We start from the raw sequence: 20,042 nt of genomic DNA, 5'->3' as shown, positions 1-20,042 counted from the left end.
ACACAAAAACCCACAGTAAAGCACTACTCTTCAGCAGTTGCATAATTGCCTAAACTACACAGAGAATACCTTCTTTGTTCAACATGCAACAGTGAATACTGATTTCTAAGCCTCAAGCTATGTAACTTTACAATGTCTAAAACTCTGACCTTACTTTCATACTTTCAATATTGATAGTATCAAACCAGTTTCAGTTTCAAAGTTACCACGTGTTACATCAGTAGAGGACCACCTGCTCCCAATGACTCTGTTATGCTTTATTGATCTGCACAAATACCTTCTCTTACGGGAACCTCCTTGAAAAGCAATATAAGATCTTATTTAAAAGCTCTTCAGAACCATTCTGGGTTTTGAGAGCTTCAAAATTTCTATAATTATATCCCTGTTTATTTCAGAATGCTTGAGTTATTCAAGTGGCATTGAACAGATTCTGTCAACAATGAAATGGTGCCACAGAAAAGCAGCAGTATATCATTTTTGGGGATACCTTTTTATGAAGAGTAATACTATGGTTGTGGTTTATACAAGAGCATACACTTCCTTACAGTGTCATGCTTAATCTTATTACAGCTACTGAAATCTAGGGTACAAAAGAGTCTTAACAGTTTCAATGGTCATCAAATGACTCTTACTTTTTTAAGACATGCAAATTCATATACAAAAAGTAGTGATAATCACCTTGTTTATACACTTTAGAACATAAGCTTGTGCCCTTCAGTACTTACTTTCATGTTTTTGTTTCAGCTTCAACAGTGTAACAGTCCTATCTCAACTTATCAACCATATTAGTGCTCTTCGTTCTACCAAAATGTTAATGAAAATCTGGCCAGTAAACTGAAAAAGAGTTAAAAAAAATTGGACTGGTCACAATGAGCATCAACAACAGCTACAGCACTGCAGGGTTGTGAAAGCCTACAAGCTAAAGTAGTCGTTACATTACAAATCATTACATGAGAAGAAAGCTTGTAAAAACAGAAAAAGCATTCAGTACACTGCAAAAACTTTCTGTGGAGTCAGAGGTGTTGATGTCAGACGTTGAACTTCTTGAGCAGCATTCAAAGTTTAGTGAAGAGGGTGAGGGGAGGAGGTCCTGACTTGGAAAAACGCACCTCATCTGCCTAATGACCAGAAGATGGAAGAAAAACTAAAAATGACTTCTCTCTTGACGTTCATGAACAAGACAGCATCAAGCACTGCAGGACTGTGCGTACACGCACACTTGCAGTACTGACGTATTTCATAAGAGCAATGCTTTCAGCAACTGTTAACAGTGCTCACTTTATGCCATGTGTGATGCTACAATATAAAAGACTGCTTCTAAGAAAGGAAGCTTAGCACATTTAAAGCAGTACCAACAGCTCAAAGAGTTATTTGTTTCATGTAAAGAGGAGCTTGCTGACATTCAGTACAACTAGACAGGAAAGCAAGCGTACCCCTACGAAATCTAAAAATATTTTTGTTACTGTAGAAAATGAAAGGCCATCGAAAGAATTTTTATTTGCAAAACAGAAGTGCACAGGGAATCTTTTATGATACTGGACACTTCGAAGACACACGCTAGCATATCCAGCTACCCATATAGTAGTATACTTCTGAGTTCAAACGTTTCATAGATCACATGATATTGCTTTAAAAACCAACCCTGAAAATTAGGTATATATAAAACCACCAATTTCATTTATTTCCCTTATCTTGTCCCTGCCCACTTTTATTACACAATTAAATCACAACTACACTTTCAGACTTCTTCAGTAACTGACAATTCTTTACAATCTGCCCATCCTCAGCAGCTTTGCTGAAAATATTTCTTCCCTTCACTGTGAACGTCAAAGGAAACTTAAAAATGCAGCTTTAAACCCCTTCACCATTTTTTCCTCCACAGGACTATTTCCAAGGTGGCAACGTGCACACAGATGGCCATCGACTCCCATTGCCAACATGCAAGTCTACTGAGGATGACTAAGGAAAGGAGAAGCATACCTTGTCAGGGCCAGGAGGCCAAACTACCAAATTCTCCTCTATCTGCACATCAAAACTGATTTGCAAGAACAAACAGAATTACAGGGAGTCAAAAAGTCCTCAGCTGCAATTTATCAGAGTAACTCAGAAAGCTGATGGAGAACATAAGAATGTTCAGAGACTTTTCTCATAGCACTTGGTAGGAAAAAAACCACCAAGAGGGAGCCTTGCATTATCACTCACAGCCAAACACTTGGCATCGATCAGCAGGAAACAAAGAGGAGAAGTTTTTAAACAAATCTTAAAATCAAGAAGTAAGTTCAAAAGCTCTACAGTATGCCCAATAGATACAGCTGCTTTTAACAGACAAACACACCTTCAACAGGAGTACATACGCTTTTCTCATTATCTCATACCGCTCCTAATCGGGCTCACAAGCTCTTCACATCCTTACTGCTACTTCTGATTTTATACATTTTTGTATTGTAATCAGGGGACCTCAATCTGATGATCAAAGAGAATCAACAGGTCACTTTTGAGAACTCTCAATCCCATTAAACTGTTCTTTGCCCTATAATCCACCATTCATTACAAAGTAGAGAACAATATTCACAACATTTTCCTCGTTGAAAAGTAAATATGTATCAGGAAGCGCAATATCACAACATTAATACTTCATATCATTATTCCATAGTAGCTCTACTCCCACTTTTTAAATGATATTTTTAATACAAACATATATGCTTAATTCTTAAACATGAAAGATTAAATTAGAAGCTACACACACAAACACAACTCCTCTTAAAAAGGCTCAGAACATTGTATTTACATCTACCAGTATTCGCCTTATTACTACAACCTTTATAACTGAGCTTAAGTTTGCTTCGAACAAAACAGGGTTCTCAGCGATACAAGCACAAGAAAAAGCCCCGCATACAGTTAGTCTACAAAGAATTAACTGGATTAATTAGCAAGGGATTTGAGAAGCAGCTTGGAGCTAGAAAACCAAAACACTAAATTGTTTAAATACTTTGGCAATGGATCAAGGTTTCTAGGCAGCCCTATGTTCCATTCTCTCCTTTTTTTTTTTGCTCGGTGTTTTAACACATTTAACCTGACAAGGTACTTTTTCATGAGATATGAATGACACTGTCAAAATACTCAAAAAGAAGATGTGAATTAAAAAATGCCACAAGCTGTTAGCAATTCTGCCAACATATACGAGCCCAGGCAACACTAATTAAAAATCAATAGCTTGGGACATAAATAGCTCTTATCTCTGTTATAGTATATCTCTAACATAATTCTTTCATAAAGAAAAAAGCCAATGTCTTTGCTATTATACTGACTGAATTGACCACAACAAAGCAAAGAAATATGGCAAAAATGCTGAGCAAAGAAACACATAGGAGAGAGGGAGGACAGGAGTATGAACGATCGGAATGTTTCAACCTTGCCCCATCATTAACACATAACTGGTTGGAAAAGCCACTCCGCAAATATCTGCGGAATAAGTTACCAGGAAGAACAGAGCAGGTTTTTACTGCTAATGTAATCCTATACAAAAATCCTGCATGCCAAGGAAATAATAACACATCTCTGTTAGCTAGACCTTATTAATCATTGCTTTTTATTATGTATCTCAACTAAAGAGTAAGTTACTGTGAATTCTCTGATAATTACAAAACAAGGGTAAGAAAAAAAAAGAGACAGCAAATAACATTCAGTCGCTTCCATAAAAATATGATCTTCAAATTAACACCAGAAGGTATCTAAGCTAAAAGACTTAAACCAAGCTAGGAACTTAAGCCACCACTTTTGAAAGCTGTTTTCAAGCATCTGGCTTCTGGAGACTTGAAAGAATAAACTCATCTTCTAATCAGAGACCACCTAAGACACATCAAACTGGTGCACGTTTTGGTCCACCATACTTAATAATGAGAATTCAGACTTAAGAATAGTTTCTACAGATTTATTCATTTGAGAAGGAAGAATAAAGAAAAGAAGTTTTACTTTTTGTCTAGTGAATCCTGAATTATTAAATTAGTTATTAATGATGGAAGTATCATACACCTCCATACTTGTCTAAATTGAGAATGAAGAATGGCAAAAAATTCAGCAAAAAAATGCATTGAGTTTAAAATAAAAAAGGAAAAATTCATTTACATTTCATGATCAGAAATACTGAACATACACAGGCAAGACACCACCCTAGAAAAATCACATGGCAAACAGAAAGATATTGATAGGAATAATCAGATCAAATAGAAATTTATTTCCATTCTGGCAATACAGTCATGAAGTACAAGCCCTTCAAATCTTAAATGACAATATTTCACTAAGTCAACTGGATTTCAACTTCTGTTAGAAAAAGTAAGGTCCCAAAATTCACCTTTCTCCTCCTGCTCACTACAACTTAAGTAAATGGATAAATAAACAAATAAATAAAATTTAGCTTATTGATCAGAGCATAGCCCCCAAAAATTTAAGGACCTATTCACAACTTGCAGACACCAGGTGTGAAGACAGTAAAAAAGACAACCTCAGATGTCCACGAGATCTTCCCGACTGTCTTACATTTCAATGAGCTACAGTCAGAAATTTATGCTTAACATGGGGCAACAGTGTGAGGGAGAAAGAAGGGGAGCAGAAAAAGAAAGTTCATGCAGAGCTGTCACACTCTGTTTGGAAGGAGGTGCATTATTAATTTATTTATTAATTATTATTATTATAACACAGAACCAGAGCTAAATTGAATTATTTGAAATTCCAGAGTTCCTCCAATAATGCTTTATCTCAGTGTAAAAATACAAACCATCACTTCATTAACATTTCAATCACCTACTCCATTGAAGGCTAAGGCAAACAAAAATTCAGAAGCTCTGTTACATCACCCTTTTCTCCATTCTGTCATTATAAATTAAACTGATTATAAGATGGAGAAGTAATTTGCAAACTCTTTCAAAGGACATGATTTACATTTTTTCTTCTGCAATGATGAAGATATCCCCCTAACATGCTGAACATGTGTTAAATATTAACAGAAGATATTTCTACTGTATATATGGTACATATATCAATCTGAATGTATGGAAAAAAGTGGAAGATATTTTTATGTCTTAGGTTTACTTTTAGTATTCTAACATTGTTTATAATACTGGTAGAAATACTGCCACCAATAAAGAAACAAACATTAAAAAGGTGTCCTTTAAGCTTTCCTTTAAGGCATCTACCATAATGGCATAATTTGCTCTGGACATCATTAAAATGTAAAGTTAATGAGGATTCAGCTGAAAACAGAAGAAATGTAACCTATTTTCAGGCAAAACTTCTAACACTGCAATCAGAGGGAAAACCTCTTTGATGTCTCTTTGTCTCTTCTCATTAATTTTCTTTTGGTTAAAAAAAAAAAAACACAAAGGCTGTTTAAACTAAAAAATGCATAGAAGTTTAAACATGGTAATTATAGTCAAGCTGCAATGAGGTCGTTAGGTTTTAAAACTTTGAGATAAACAAAATTGGGATGTATGACTATTTTTAAAATGATGCCAATACCCAATTTTAATCATTCATGTGAAATCCACTGCATTCCAAGGGTTAAGACCAGATATGGAATTGATTCAGAATGGTTTACTGAAGGACCTAATCCCCAAACCAAGGTAATGTAAACAATCAAGAAATAGATCAAAAATGAAAAGCACTATAACTGCTGTATTACTAGATATCACATTTGGTATTTTAGGAGTAACAAAGCATACATTTTGCCATCTCCATAGAAGAGAGGTGGCAAATTGTGAGACTCTGTTATTGTTTACCTCTACAGATGGTTAAAAAGAACGAACACTGAACCATTAAATAACTGTTTACTCACTAACTCAACTTGGATTTATGAATACTGCCTATGTGTATACAAACCTATATACTTTTGTTTTAATATGCTAATTCCTTCCATCAGAAATACTTTTAAAAGCTATTCAGTTAAATAGCACTGACAGAATCCAAGACAGTGAAGCGTCATGTATTTTTAGTGAACAGTTAACAAGCAAATTTTCTGAAGCCATAATCAAAACAATTTTTATTATCACTAAAAACAAACAAAAAAAAGATTATCAAAAACAAAGGTAAGATACTTAAAGCAAAAACAAACACACAGGACAAACACTATCTTCAATGTGTAAGGCTATCAATCACAACAGAGCAAGATAAACAGATATCAATAACATTTTTCCATGTGCAAATATCAATATCTAGATAACACAACATGACTAGTGTATAAAAGCCTGTGATAATTAGAAGTATGAGTTTTAATGTATTTGTGGATACAGGTAACAGTTCTATAGATAATTACATGCCCTACATGAATCTATCTTTATTTGTTTGATAGACTGTTAGAATTAAAGAAAAATCCCAGTAGAATGCAATGGGGGTTGCTAGTTCAGTTCATTTCATTAGCATATAAAATCTCTAAATAAATTCACTGTGTAAAGATACTGCTTAAAAATACCAACAAGGCTTTGCTTTCTTTCTTTCCGTTCCTTCCCAATGAAGTGTTGGACAGATCGTGTATTTTGGTACAGTTATTTTGACAATAGTTCTTCAAGACAGTAAAACATGAGGAGCAGGAGTGCTCTTCACACAGGTGATGACATTCATACAAGGTCCTACACAATTTTATGTCATTTGACTATCTCCTCTATCCAAGATTATCATCCTCAATCAGTTGTTCAACTTCCTTGGTTTGTGTTCCATCTTCTGTGAAATAAGCCTTACCAGAAACAACATGTAAAGGTGTTTCCCCAAAACAAACAAACAAAAAAACAATAAAAATAATGTTCACAAAGAGAAAAGCTGTCAGCATTTGGAATTTTGACAGGCAGATTTATCAAAACTGCTGGGCCACAGCAGGGCCAATAAGCTCTCATCAGCCATAAGTCAGGAGCCTCCTATATCATTCCTTCCTCCCTCTCCAATGAGGGAATTGAGCAAAGAGCATGTAAGGCACCCTAATCACAGACTATGAGTATGTTAGCATATTAACAGAATATGACAGTGATTAAGCTATCTTATCACAGTTATTCACAAGCACAAGTACAGGGAAGTAAACCACACACCGACCCTTAACTACAAATCAGCACACAAAAGCACTTCATACAGAAAACTGTGCTATTCTCTGATAACACAGAAGACTGGGGTTTTTCTTTGTGTTTTTTAACATACAATCATGGCTGAACCAAAAAAAAAAGCAGTCTTGGATTGATTTTACACCTATAATTTGACAATAACTTCATCTTGCTCACACTTCTCAATTAAAAAAAAAAAATTCATTCATGACAAAAAAAACCATCACATCAAAGAGTAGCAGGTCAGCAGTGCCTAGGGCGCTCCAAAAGGCCTCTTTGAATTTACATCCTCATCTTTCAATAAACTACCTAAAACAAGAATAAGTAACAATAATGGACCTGGATTATCTTTTGCTTCACCAAATTTACTTTGCTTGTGTGTTAGACTTATTCTCTGGGTAGAATTACTGGTCCATGCATCAGCAGACTAAGTGTGGACACCACTTACAACATGAGGCAAAAAAAAAAATCCCTACTCTTAATCTACAGGGAGTCTTCTTTAAAGTCATTATTTATTTCTTTTCCATCTGAATGACACTCTAATTAAAGTTCTTCCTTCTGTACAAGTTACAGAAACATCTACACTGAGATTAACAGCTGATTTCAGATGCACAAAGGTTTAAGCAAAAGTTAACACTCCTTAATGAGATTACCTGTTGTGATTAAATAAGGACAAACAAAAACGAACCACCTTGGAAATTTCTGTTACTGAGTATGAACTATAGTTAAAATTACTCCTTTAATTTAAGTCAACTCCTCCATAACAACAACTTTTTGACTCTATTCAAAGTATAATCTGTTTGCAGTTATTGGGATAACAGCCCTACTCTTAAAGGAGCACATTAACGGAGTTAATTGCAACAGGCGCTCGGTCAAATTCTCAAATGCTTCAAATGCTGAAATATCAAATGCTTCAGTAGCATTTGGTATCTAAGTTGAATCTCACAAGAACCCTTTGAAAAGAACCACTCAAACTCCTCTATAAATTCAAGGAAAACTGCAAATACAGATAGTGAATGAAAATTATTTGTTAAAACCATCAAAAAAACGTTTCAGTTTAGCAGTTAATTTCAACCTGCAGTTAAAAAGGCACTAGCTGTCAGTCAGTTTTCTCACCCAACTCTATCGTGAAAAGAAAAACTGACAGATCACAGGAGCTCGCCTTTGTAAACCAATTCAGGAACTTTCATGCTTCTTATTTGTTAGGTTAAAGGTTAAATTGCTGACCTCTGCCCTCCTGCTTAGCAGCCTTTCCCTTTTTCTGTAAAGCTTTATTTTGGGGCTGTATTTACATGGATTAGTCTCTTTTCACGCTAAGAAGGAATCTGTTCACAGCCAAAGCCTTAGTTCTGGTTGTACAAAAAGCAGTCACAATTATTCAGCAGCAGACAATGACCATATTGTGGATTTACAAAAAAACCACCTCAGCCATGGCCAGCTCTGTCCTTGCTGCACAAAACAATGGAAGAAAAATCTTATCAAGCATTCAAGAGAAAGCAAACAAAGCAGGCCCACTGTGAACTTGATGAAGATGTCAAGCTCCTTTAAAAAAAGTATAAATCAACAAAAGAGTTTAAAGTCTTGTGAGTAAGACTTTCTGTGCAGAATTTTTCTCTCTAGTTAAACAGTGCCAGCAGCACCAATATAGCTCAGACTAGTAAATACTTGAAATAGAAAGGACTGTAGACAGAAGCAGTTAAAGCATGATGCAAAAAGAACAACAGATCTCTTCCCACAAGGTAAATTAGAGAAATGGAAGAACATTCACAATTATAGCTAGCTTCTTGCTTTTTATTAAAGCTAGTATTTTCAGCTAAGAACAGACCTAAGAAATGTTTTAAGTAAAATGTGTGATGAGTTGCAATATGATGAATTCTAAGATGTTTCACAAAGTGAATTCAGTTACACGTTCAATTTATTTTGCAAAGCTCAAATTGGGAACTGCCTCTGAACAGAACAGTTCAGACAGTGCTGCTTACTTGATCTGGTTACTTCAGTCCCAGTTAAGTTCTTTGTGAATATCTTCCACCTTGCTGGTACTTAAAAGTGATCAAATGGAAACAGAAAAACAAAGCAGCAGCTTAGGATAATTAGCATTCCTAAATCCTTAGATTTGGTTGTTGTTCCAACCATGTCTTATGAAGTTTGACACCGTACCATAAAGGTAGGATAGGAAAGCTCACAGTATCTGAATTACGGCACATGTTCAACTCAACACCCTTCTATCTGAAAGAACACGTATTTTGCACTTCCTTTGTTACCTACTTAATGTTACCTTTTTCCCAATACATAACAGGAAGACTTCAAGCAACAAAACGTTTTCACAACATAAAGGTTGCTCTTGAGGTGCACGGGTAAGGTTTACAAGCTTCCAAATTACTAACTCCTACCCTTACTGAAGTAACTTTGTTTATGTTCAAGAAAATACACTAATTTTAGCACGTATCGATGTATTAGCTAAAATTACAACCTATGACAAGGAGAGTGTGATAAGGGGTAGCAGTACGTGGATTCTGCAGAGGCAAAAGCCTGCTTAGTTCTCTCTACCTGAAAAAGTCTATCATGGAAACCACAGTGACAACTGTAGAACACTTTCAGAGCCCATCTACCTCCCGACATCTCCCAGTGGAGTTAAGAACTTCGATAAGCCTCAGTTATAACATTTGTGATCTACTGGGGGCAGGGGAGGAGAGAAGAGGGAAGAGCTATTACAACACTAGGCCAGAACATGAAAAGTAAAGAAGGAAGTACTTAAACTACTCACAAGCTTCTAGTAGGAACAAGATTAGTAGTACATGCTACTCTCCGAGCCAATTCAAATGCAAATTCCATCCTTTCTCTCAAACAATGATAAACTCCCTCGGAGTTAATAGTTTCCTTCTAAGACTCATCTCCCTTTTCAACTTAGTGGTATGTTTTCAAGAAAAGAAAGAAGCACATGGTGAGTCTACAGCAAGACCTTTTAAATTCTGTCATAAAAGAAGTTGTATAAACTACATTTCCTTTACTAATCCAGTGAACATTTGTTAAACTCTAACACACTTATACTGTGTCCATGCTATCACATTTAGGCTTCTAACTTACCATGATTTAAAAAGGAAAAAAAAAAAGAAAGAAATCCTTTAGCTGTACTAAACCATTTTAGCTTTTTCCTTGAACACACAGCAAGAATTTATGCTACACTCACAAAAAGATGAAAGATGAGGTCCTTGGAGAGAAAGGCCTTTTGGCACACTACATGGTAAAGCTACAGCTTTGACACACTTTTATAAAGTCTGCTTTGGCGAGAACACAAAAACCCCATACAAAAGCATGCTATGTCCTCCCAGATAGGGGTGCAGGGGGAGTGCCTTACTCTTATGAGCATTTACTTTCAAATTTTCATGCTTTAGAGACTATTCTGATCTGTTACTTTAGACTAACAAATTCTTTTTCTGCACCAATAGTTTGACAGTTACGTTCCAATTCTCCTCGCAGCCCATTCTAACATGAGAGAACCTTTGGCACAGGCCCAGCAAAATCCTCAAACTTGTCACACATTTCTGATGGATTATGTGCACCAGTTTTTAAGATCATAAAGTACTTTGAAAAATAACAGTATGTAGTTAGTACAGCTTTGGATTCATTAGATAGGTATTCAAACCAGAATTACTATTCATTTCTTTCTATTTGTGCATCTCAAAAGTTTTGGTGGAAAAAAAATGTTTTAGATGAGGTTCAAAAATAGCAAATGCAGTTCTTGCACAACACAATCATAAGCACACACTATATCAAAAGCACAGAACACTACTGAATTTCTAGAAGTTCAGTAGCTATAATTTATAAGAAAACAAAGTTCCTTGTAGTTTGCTACCACATTGACTGTGAATTTTTAACATTATAAGATGTCAAAGCAAAAACATAAGTCAGAAGTAAGGACTTCATAATCTCATGGAATGCACTCTCTCTTCCTCTACATAAGATTTTAAAGAGGGAAAAGAAAATCAGTTAAATAACAGTATTTCATACAAAGTTATCTATTTTGCTCTTAAATTATGCACTGAATAAAATAATTCCAAACAATAAAAGAAGACCAAAGATATAGGTCCCATCATGAAAATTTACTAAGAGACCAAAATAAGTAAGAAAAAACTGTAAGTATCTGAACAAGATAACTTATGAATGCATAAATGAAATTACCAGCATAACTTTTAGATGCTTTTAGATTAGAAAATCTATAATATACTGAAGAATTCATGTGCCAGAAATATACAAATTACCAATGCTGAGCATGGATATTTTAATTACTGCTAACAATTCAGAGGGAAAAAGGCCAGAAAGCCTACAGCTGAGCTGATCCAGCAATCATTTCTTTTCTCAGTTCACACATTTCATTGTGATTTGGCAGAGCTCTGTCTAGACTCAAAGAAAATGATTTATGATTTATAAGCTTTCATGATTTTGATTAAGTTCTCTCCATGCCTTTACTAAGAGTACACTAAGAGTTGTTCTGGAGCTAACATTTCTAGAAGTCGAATCACAAGATAATTCAGGCTGGAAAGGACCTCAGGAGATGGTTAATACAACCTCTTGCTCAAATCAGGGTCAGGTGTAAGGTCATGTTCAGGCTGTTGCACGGTCAAGTCTTTAAAATCACAAAGGATGGAGACAGCATAACCTGTCTCAGTGTTCAACACTTCACTGCACACGTGGTGAATACATTTCTCCTGATATCCAGTTAGAATGTCTCTTGTTTCAGTCTGTGTCATTGCCTCTTGTCCTCCTGCCCACCAATGGCATGAGAGCCTGTCACCTTGATGAACATCTCATAGGTATGGAAGGCTGCTGTGCAGGTTCCCTGAAGTCTTCTCTTCTCCAGGCTGAACAAATCCAGTACCCTCCTTGCAAGTGCTCCAGCTCACCTGCCACCTCTGTGGCTCTTCAGGAACATATTCCAGTTTATCAGTAGCTTTTGTGGAGCCCAGGACAGATCTTTCTTCTTTTACAGTCACCTGCCTTGGTATCTAAGATGGAATTTTCTATATGGTAGACTACAGATAACACTCTTATCTACTTGGAAAGGTTTTAACTAAGTAAATATTAATGTAAGATTGTTAAGTATCATACAAGCAATGAAGCTACTTGAATTTACAATTGTCTGCTAGTAGTTAATAACAGGAGTCAATATTTCCCATATCTGCAGGAAGCAAATGAACCGTGAAATATATTAAAGCTTTTTATTGCATGTGATATTTAACAGACACATGGAAAAGATCCTTTGCCACACAAACTTTTTAGCTACTATTAACAAAAAAAGGCATGCTTTATCATCCCAGAAGCCAGACAATCTCCCACATCAGGACTTTTACAGCTTTGGAGCAGTCCATTCTCCTCAAAACTGCTTTAGAAAATTGATGTAAGAATTAAATGCATTTTAAGTGATCAATAGTACTATCATACTAGACATAAACTTCAAATACAGTTGTCTTAGTTAATTTTGGAATTCATCACATGAAAAGAAAGGTTTTTAAACATGCCCAACAATTTCCTTCTTAGGCATTTTTTATGTTTTGCCTTTCTTAGTGGTAACTGTTCCTCATCACTTAACATGCATTCCTTTAACTCCAGTAAAATACAGACATATATTCCCGGTTTTCCAGCATAGAACAGCTAACAAACAAGAAGGGAAGACTGCACAGATTCAGTCAAACAACAAACACTGATGAGAACAAAAGGACAAAATATCTGAAGATACTCTGATCTAAAACTTCTGAAAATAAAGGTCATTTCTTAAATATTTTTTAAAGCGAGAAAAATTGCTTAAAGATTACTCAGACAGTTAATAACTTCAGAATATATAAACTATTTTTACACAGTAAAAGCAACTATTTCTGAAGATCTTGTGCTTAGAAGTGAATAGAACAAACTTAAAAACACAACTGAAACTCCTACAGAATCAGTTGGTTTATAGAACAAGACATATACTAAATTCTCCAATTAAAAACCTGTAAAGTAGTTTCAGTGCTTTTTAACCCACCTTCCCACAGCAGGGAATTAATCCCTCCAGGGGGATGCAAACACACTTCAAAGAGAAGATTATACCCAGACACTAGTACTGTACAATGTAATGTTTATGGTCAAATTTGTTCAGATTTTCTGGCACTAGAATCCAGGTCAGATGTGTAGAAACAAAAATTAGTTATTAAAAGGGCTCCTGCAGTTACATCTAATAGTTGTGATGGTGTACAACAGTAGAATGAGACAAAACTGTATTCCAGTTACAAATACTACAGAGGTTTTGGCACTGAAGAGATGCAACAATTCATTATTACTTCAGTATATGCTGTCTAGTCATATTTGATCTCTCTCCTTTTCATAACAATCTAGAAACTGATCTCACAAAATATTATCTTGAAAAAAGTTTCGAGGATAGGAATTTCAATTTGATTTTATCAACTTCACCAGTTGCACACAAAAAGAAAAGGTATAAACAAACATTCACAAATATACTTAAATGCTGGTGGACTTCTCTAGCACAAACATGGAATATTTCTCAGAAATTTTGGGTACAGAACACTTCAGAACACTTTTGTGAGCATGTAAGAAACAGCAAGTCAGTCACACTCCACAGAAACATATTTGGAGAGTTTTGGTTTAAACTTAACCATTCCTTATACGAGCAGCAAATACAAACCTGAAAACGCATTCACTTCTTCAACTCAATGAAGTAAGAGCTATCTCTATTTTAAAAGACAAAGAAGTCTGGAACCTCCACAAACAAGGACAGATTCTCATTATTAGTTCCAACTGTAGAAGATTCTGTTTGCAGGACCAGTAAGAAAGACACCTTTAAATTCAGAACAGCATAATATTGAATACATTTTATAATTTTACACAGCACAGTTCTTAAGAACAGTTTTTGCCAAGAAATAGAATTGCAGTGTAAAACATTACCTTTCCCAGTGCAACTGACACCTGAATAAGTTACTTCTGCATACACTTCAAAGGTAGTTTCTGGATTTTGTCTGAAAGAAAAAAAAAAGGATTTAGCACTGCAAATTATTTTTTTCCCAAATATGTTTTAATTACTCAATCCAAAAGGGTTACAGTAATGCATACAATACAATGACAATTTGATAAAAATTATCTTGTTTCATGACCTGATGACCTCAGATTTTTCTGCTTTGCAGGTACGCAGCAGGTATGTACTGAAGTTCTGATCAGTTAGTAGAAACAGCATCTAAATCAATTCTACTAGGAAAGTACTATTAAATAAAACCCCACAGAAACCAAGCACAGATCCTTTATGTCACTGCAATTATTCTGACTAGATACTACAATGTCACAGAGCTGCCATTCAGAGATGTTGCCAAGAAAAGGGAAAAAAAAAGCTTTTTGTAACATTTATTCCAGTTCTTGGCCATAATATTAAATTTGATTACATATCCAGCTTGCAAAAGGAAAGAAAGAAAGAAAACCATCTCATCTTACTCAAAATCTCAAACCAAAAATATAAACACGTCAAGGAGTTGAGCCCAATCTTCAGACATCATTATCTTTATCCTACTTCAACAACAGAATTGTTTAAAAAAACATTCCTACCCATGCCACAGACCCAATCAGCACAACTCAAGTGGCACTAAGCCAGGCCCTACACCTATCTGAATTAACAGAAAACCTGCCATTGGTTTCAGTAGCATAGGATCCCATTCTACAGTTTTATAGAGCACCTCTCAGGAACAACAACATTGTTCACAATTCAATTAATTTCAATTTATTTTTCCACCAGTTCCCATCTGATTAGCATGTAGTAATCTTTTTTCAGAAAACTACATTGGTTATTTATGAGAAAACTAAAGTCAACTAAAGTCAAAATTGTTACTTTGCATTATGAGTAAACTTGCATAATTCTCTCTTTGCTCCTTAGAAGTGCTGCAGCACATCATCTGTTTCAAATAGCAAGATTCTGAGCTGCATTCCTGCAATCACAGTACAGGATGACTACATGGTATGAGATCTACTTAACATCAGAAATGAATTTTCCTTTAAAATACATTCCTGTGCAGTCTTACCTTACCACACTTATTCACACCTATTTTTAGCACTACACTTTCTCAATTAAAAGTTTATAGATTTTCAAATACTTTTACAACTAATAGATAAAATAACAAACATCTTTTTACTATTATATTAAGGTCCATGTTTTAACTCTTTAGTGAAAATACTTCTTAACACAGCTGGCAAGAGTACATACTATATAGCAAAACTTTCAGACCGAAAGACTTTACATTTTTTATTTTAATATCCCATGACAAACATCCACTTACTTCTACCAACAGTTAAAGTAACTTTGCCAAGTCAGAAACTTGGTATTAAAGACTGCATTCAACACGCTAACACCTCAGTACGAGAACGGAGTCAGCGTAAGAATGAAGCCATTGTTAAATTCTGAATGTTTTACAACTTTTCAGTGGAATTAAAGAAACAACTCACTGTGAGACTTCATGCACTTTGCAAATGCAGCATAAACACGCATCATAATATGGATATGTTGCAGTCCCTTTTTATGATTATGAGACACCCCTGCAGACACTTAACACCATGCATGTACTGTACTGAAATCTCATCACCGACACTGCCCACAGCATTAGTAACTCATATATGGCTTTTTCCCCCCAGTAACCACCAGGGTAATACTTAAAGCTCCACTGTCAGTTATCAAAAGAACAATACAGATGCGATTAAAAAAAATTACATAGAACACATATGTAAATATCTTATTTATTTGATAACTGAATAATCAGAAAAGGAAGTGTTTTCTTTTAACGGTAATTTAGAATGAGTTCTATGAGAAAAGAATACTTCAGTGATAAACCCTATTTGTAGGGATTATTTCCAATCTCTCTGACATATAAATAGCTTTCAAGGGAAATATATTAGAATGAGTCCATATTTGCTAATCCAATTCAGAATTCACACCTCCAACCCTTATTATTTCCATACTTTAACTTTTTCTGCCTTGTATTCCCTAAGTAGACAATGTTGCATCCCAGCACATAGCAAGCTTTATGATAAAAATCTCAGACTAATGTTAGGGTTCTCCCAGCAGTGAAATACAATTGCCGCTGGAATGGAGCGTGGCAAGTTCCTTATGATGCAGTGCAGTTCTGTTCAAGAGATTGGCACTGACACGTTTTAAAAGTGTTTAACATTGAAGGATACCAAGAAGTGATAGCAGCCAGTCTAAGCAGATTCCTAATTTAGTCAGCCCCTCTGGCACAGAGCTCCTTGCACACACAGTGCGACGCTCCAACGCAAGGCTCAACCCAACACCATAACCCAGTGTTACCTTCTTTCACCTGTGCCTATACAAAAGCCAAAAGCTTACAGGATTACTAGCAACTTCCTGACTTCTTTCACTTTGTTTTGATGCAGCTACTGGTAACTTACTCTAAACCATCTTTCAGTCTAGTGATTCATTACTACAAATCCATCAAAAATATAACTGACACATATACCTAGGTTTCGTGCAGAGTACCTCACAGTGATCACGTGCCAGGAAGTTTAAATATCCTTATACCTACCAATTTATAGCAAGAAGTAAGAAATATGAGTACTGGATTTTTGCTAGGGCTTCAAAACACTTTGGCATCAATCAAAATCCAAGAAAAGGTAAACATATCTTGTGAATTTTATATGTACAGAAGAGAGTCATATTTTAAGTGAGCAGCAGCCTTCACAGTTCGTTTAAAGCATCCTAAAAAGTAACTTCAGACCGTATTTTTAAGTGACCAACGCAAAGATGACAGCTGTGAGATCCACAACTGCAGACAAAACCTTCACTCTTCTGACAAAATGGCAACTTCAGATGCCACCTTTACTTGGAGCATGAAGAGTTTAATTCATTTTCTGACTTTGATTATTTTGTAGCAACAGCTGAGAGCATATACTCCAAAGAAGTGCAAAATGTATCCCTTCCTCATAGAAAAAAAACCAAACAAGTTCCTTTCTGGAACCAAACACCACCTCAGCACTGTCACTGCATCCACTCAGTATCACATCTGCTTTTTCTTAAAACACGAGCACGCTGAAGCCTATCCAGCCTAGGAGCTAAGGGAACACGAAAGTGTGTTATCCCACCAAGAACAACGCCAACGATGTCTTCTCCATTCTTACATTCAAGTTAAACAATAGAGATGAAAAGTTAAAGCCCTCTGTTGCCCTGGAGAACGAGGCGTCGAAGGTTGCAAAGCAATTGCTCAGCAGCAAGCGCTGACACTGAAGGCACAGACCTGCGGGCCTAAAGCACCAAGCAGTTCCAGCACTTCTTGTCTTCCCCCCGCAGCCCCCTTGGCAGCGCAGCTCAGAGGTGCCACAGCCAGGCTGCCCCTTTCCTTTAGTGCACTAACGCGGGCAGTGACGCCGTGATCAACCCCAAAACAGATGTCACCAAGGCTGACAGTGAACGCGTTTCCATTCCAGCAACCCCACTCCTTCTAAAGGCCTTCACCGAATCAATAACTAACCCACGGTCCCCGCTCCGGGCCGTGCAGGGTGCAGCGCGGAGTGGCGGGGCCGGCTGGCTGCGGGCATGAGGCGGCACCGCTCCCGCAGGGCCGCGCAGCTCCCGCCCCGCTCCGCCGCGGCCCTCCTCGTCCTTTTCGCCCCACGCCCGAGGCCTGAGGCCTGGCCCAGGGCCCCCGCCCGCGCGGCCTCCGCACGGAGCTGGGAGGAGGGCGGGGAAGTCCCCTTCTCACTCCAGAGCCCTCCCGCTTTCCTCGGGGCCTCACGAGCGGGGCCGAGGGCACTCACTTGATCCTGGATCCCATGGTCTCTGGGGGGCCGCATAGGCCCGAGCCAGAGAGAGCCAAGGGGGAGGGGGAGCGGAGCTCGGCGGGCCGCGCTATCTCCGCCGCTCGCCCCCTCACTCCATCCCGGGCAGCGCCGCCGTCGCTCGAGCCGAGTCACGGCGCGGGGGCCGCCGGGAGCTGTAGTGCGGCGCGGCCACGGGCGGAGCCAACGGCCGAGAACCGGGCTGCTGAGCCCAGCGGAGGGAGGGCGGTAACGGGACCGACGGCTCCACCCCCACAGCTCACCTCGGGCGGGTGGGGCGGGGGTCGCGCCGCACCTCACTTCAGCTCAGCTCAGCTCAGCTCAGGCGCCGCTTCCCGCCTGTCGCTGCTCCTCACGCCCCGTCGCTGGGAGCTGGAGGGTCAGGCGTTCCCTGAATGGGCCTAAGCGCGCTAAGGGCGCGACCCAGAGCCGTGCGGGCTGCCGCTCAGGGCAGGTGTGGGTCAGGAGCGCAGAGCCCTGCGAGGGGGCGAACCGCCTCCGGGCCGCGCTGCGCAGCGATGACGCGATGCTGTCCGTACGAGAAAAGAAACGGCCGCAGCCTAAAGTACGAGAAGGCTCAGAGAAAAGGCGCCGTTGTCACAAAGAGCGGCTGTGAGCTGATGCTCCTCCAGAGCCACGACAGAACACGTTACGCATCTGGTCACAGAGGCAGGAGCTGCTGAAGGGTGGCTAGGACGAGCTGCGAGCCCGAGTAAGGTCACACGGAGTCTGCAGGCTCCGCAGGGAGAAGTGAAGCAGCGGTGCGATGCGGCCTGCGGAAAGTTGGAGTGAGGCAGTTTGGAGCTGGCCAGCAGGAGCAAACAGCTACCCCCAAACTGCTAAGCCTTTCCAGGAGGTTTTGAGGAATCTTTGGGCAATTTCTAGCGTAGTTTAACGATCTCCAGCTTTTGGAGTTGGAGGTGATCTGCAGTGAGGAATAAAATTCCCTTCAGAAAGGGCTGTGTGCTTTGGGGCTGCTGCAGGGCCACGCTCTGAGCTGGGGCTGTGCCTGGGACTCAGGCACTGAGGCTCAGTGGGAGAAATACTGCCCTCACGCAGGTACTAAGCACAAAATAAGGTGAACAAATCCACACAAAGTCCTGGAAGATGGATTATAAGTCACAAGTTGAAATGTTTGGGGCAGAGAAAGGAGCACTACCAATCCTCACCTGAGTAGTAAGAGGTGAAACAATTAATGTCAGACGGCGAGGGCAGGACAGCGGCGTATTTTGTAGGTAATTGATTCGTACAGAGACTATTTTCATAAACCCGAGGGAAGAAATTAAACCATCAGTCCTTAGTGGGTGTGTACTCATCAGCTGTTTCCCAGCCTGCATAATGTGATAGGAACACTAGAACTATTACACAGATTATAGAATCGGAGAATTGATCTGAAAGACAGTGAGTTTGTTCATTTCAAAAAGCCTCAAACTCACAATTAATAAAGAGGAATTAAATTAATAAATACAGATGTAATATGGTCCTTAAACCTAGCATAGGTGTTGCTGTTGAGGTGCAAGAAGTTCTCTCTATCTGCCTTGTATTACCTAATTTGTTATCCAAACAGTAGAACTTTTTTTTTTCACCCTACCTGGTATGTTTATCTAAACAAGCATCTTGCTAGGTAGCTCAAATTACATTTTCTCTAGTTCTGTTGATGGCAATAATGTCTGCAGCTGGCCCAATGGTTTGATGGTAATTGTATGAGAGTTACAAAGCAGTAGCTGTGGTGAAGCCCCTAAGGAAAGAGAGGGTTTATCCACATAAGGGGTATAGCAATGCCTGCTGGCCTTTCCATGGAGCAGTGTTTTTGAATGTCTGAGAATGGATGAGCTGATTAACTGTGAATCGCCCTCCCAGAAGAGATGAAGCATTAATAGCATACAAAAGGGAAGCAGAAGGGAAACTTCAGGCAAAGGAAAATAATCCAGGAATTAAAAGACTGGTGAAAGCCTTAGGACGCTTTCCAGATTGACCAGAAAAGCTTAATTCAGTACCACAGAAATATAGATTTTATACTATACCCTCTAGGATGAATTTGGGTGAAATGTGGCCAAATGCATGTTTTAATACCTCAGGTACCCACAGCAATAAAAATGCATAAAAACATAGCTGCTCCTTCTATTCAGTTAGTGACAACCCTTCTGAATT

At 38.3% G+C, this 20,042-nt stretch overlaps 1 protein-coding gene across 7 annotated transcripts in view; it reads right to left on the bottom strand.

The window, feature by feature from the left end:
- DENND1A (DENN domain containing 1A) overlaps window positions 1-17,996 on the bottom strand; it is a 163,701-nt gene extending 145,705 nt beyond the window's left edge. For all 7 annotated transcript variants that reach the window (XM_065737268.1, XM_065737263.1, XM_065737264.1 and 4 more), the window contains exons 1-2: window positions 17,871-17,996; window positions 14,013-14,083 (exon numbers count right to left, since the gene is read on the bottom strand). In XM_065737268.1, the coding sequence (XP_065593340.1) occupies window positions 14,013-14,083; window positions 17,871-17,887 (88 nt within the window). In that variant the 5' untranslated portion in view covers window positions 17,888-17,996. The remainder of the gene's footprint in view (window positions 1-14,012; window positions 14,084-17,870) is intronic.
- Window positions 17,997-20,042: the final 2,046 nt, after the last annotated feature.

Source organism: Cyrtonyx montezumae, unplaced genomic scaffold (genome assembly GCF_038088225.1).
Source record: "Cyrtonyx montezumae isolate F1298 unplaced genomic scaffold, pur_monq_1.0 scaffold_20, whole genome shotgun sequence".
In the NCBI taxonomy this organism is placed as follows: Eukaryota; Metazoa; Chordata; class Aves; order Galliformes; family Odontophoridae; genus Cyrtonyx; species Cyrtonyx montezumae.
Note: the sequence above shows the minus strand (reverse complement) of the source record. Positions and strands in the feature narration are given on the sequence as shown.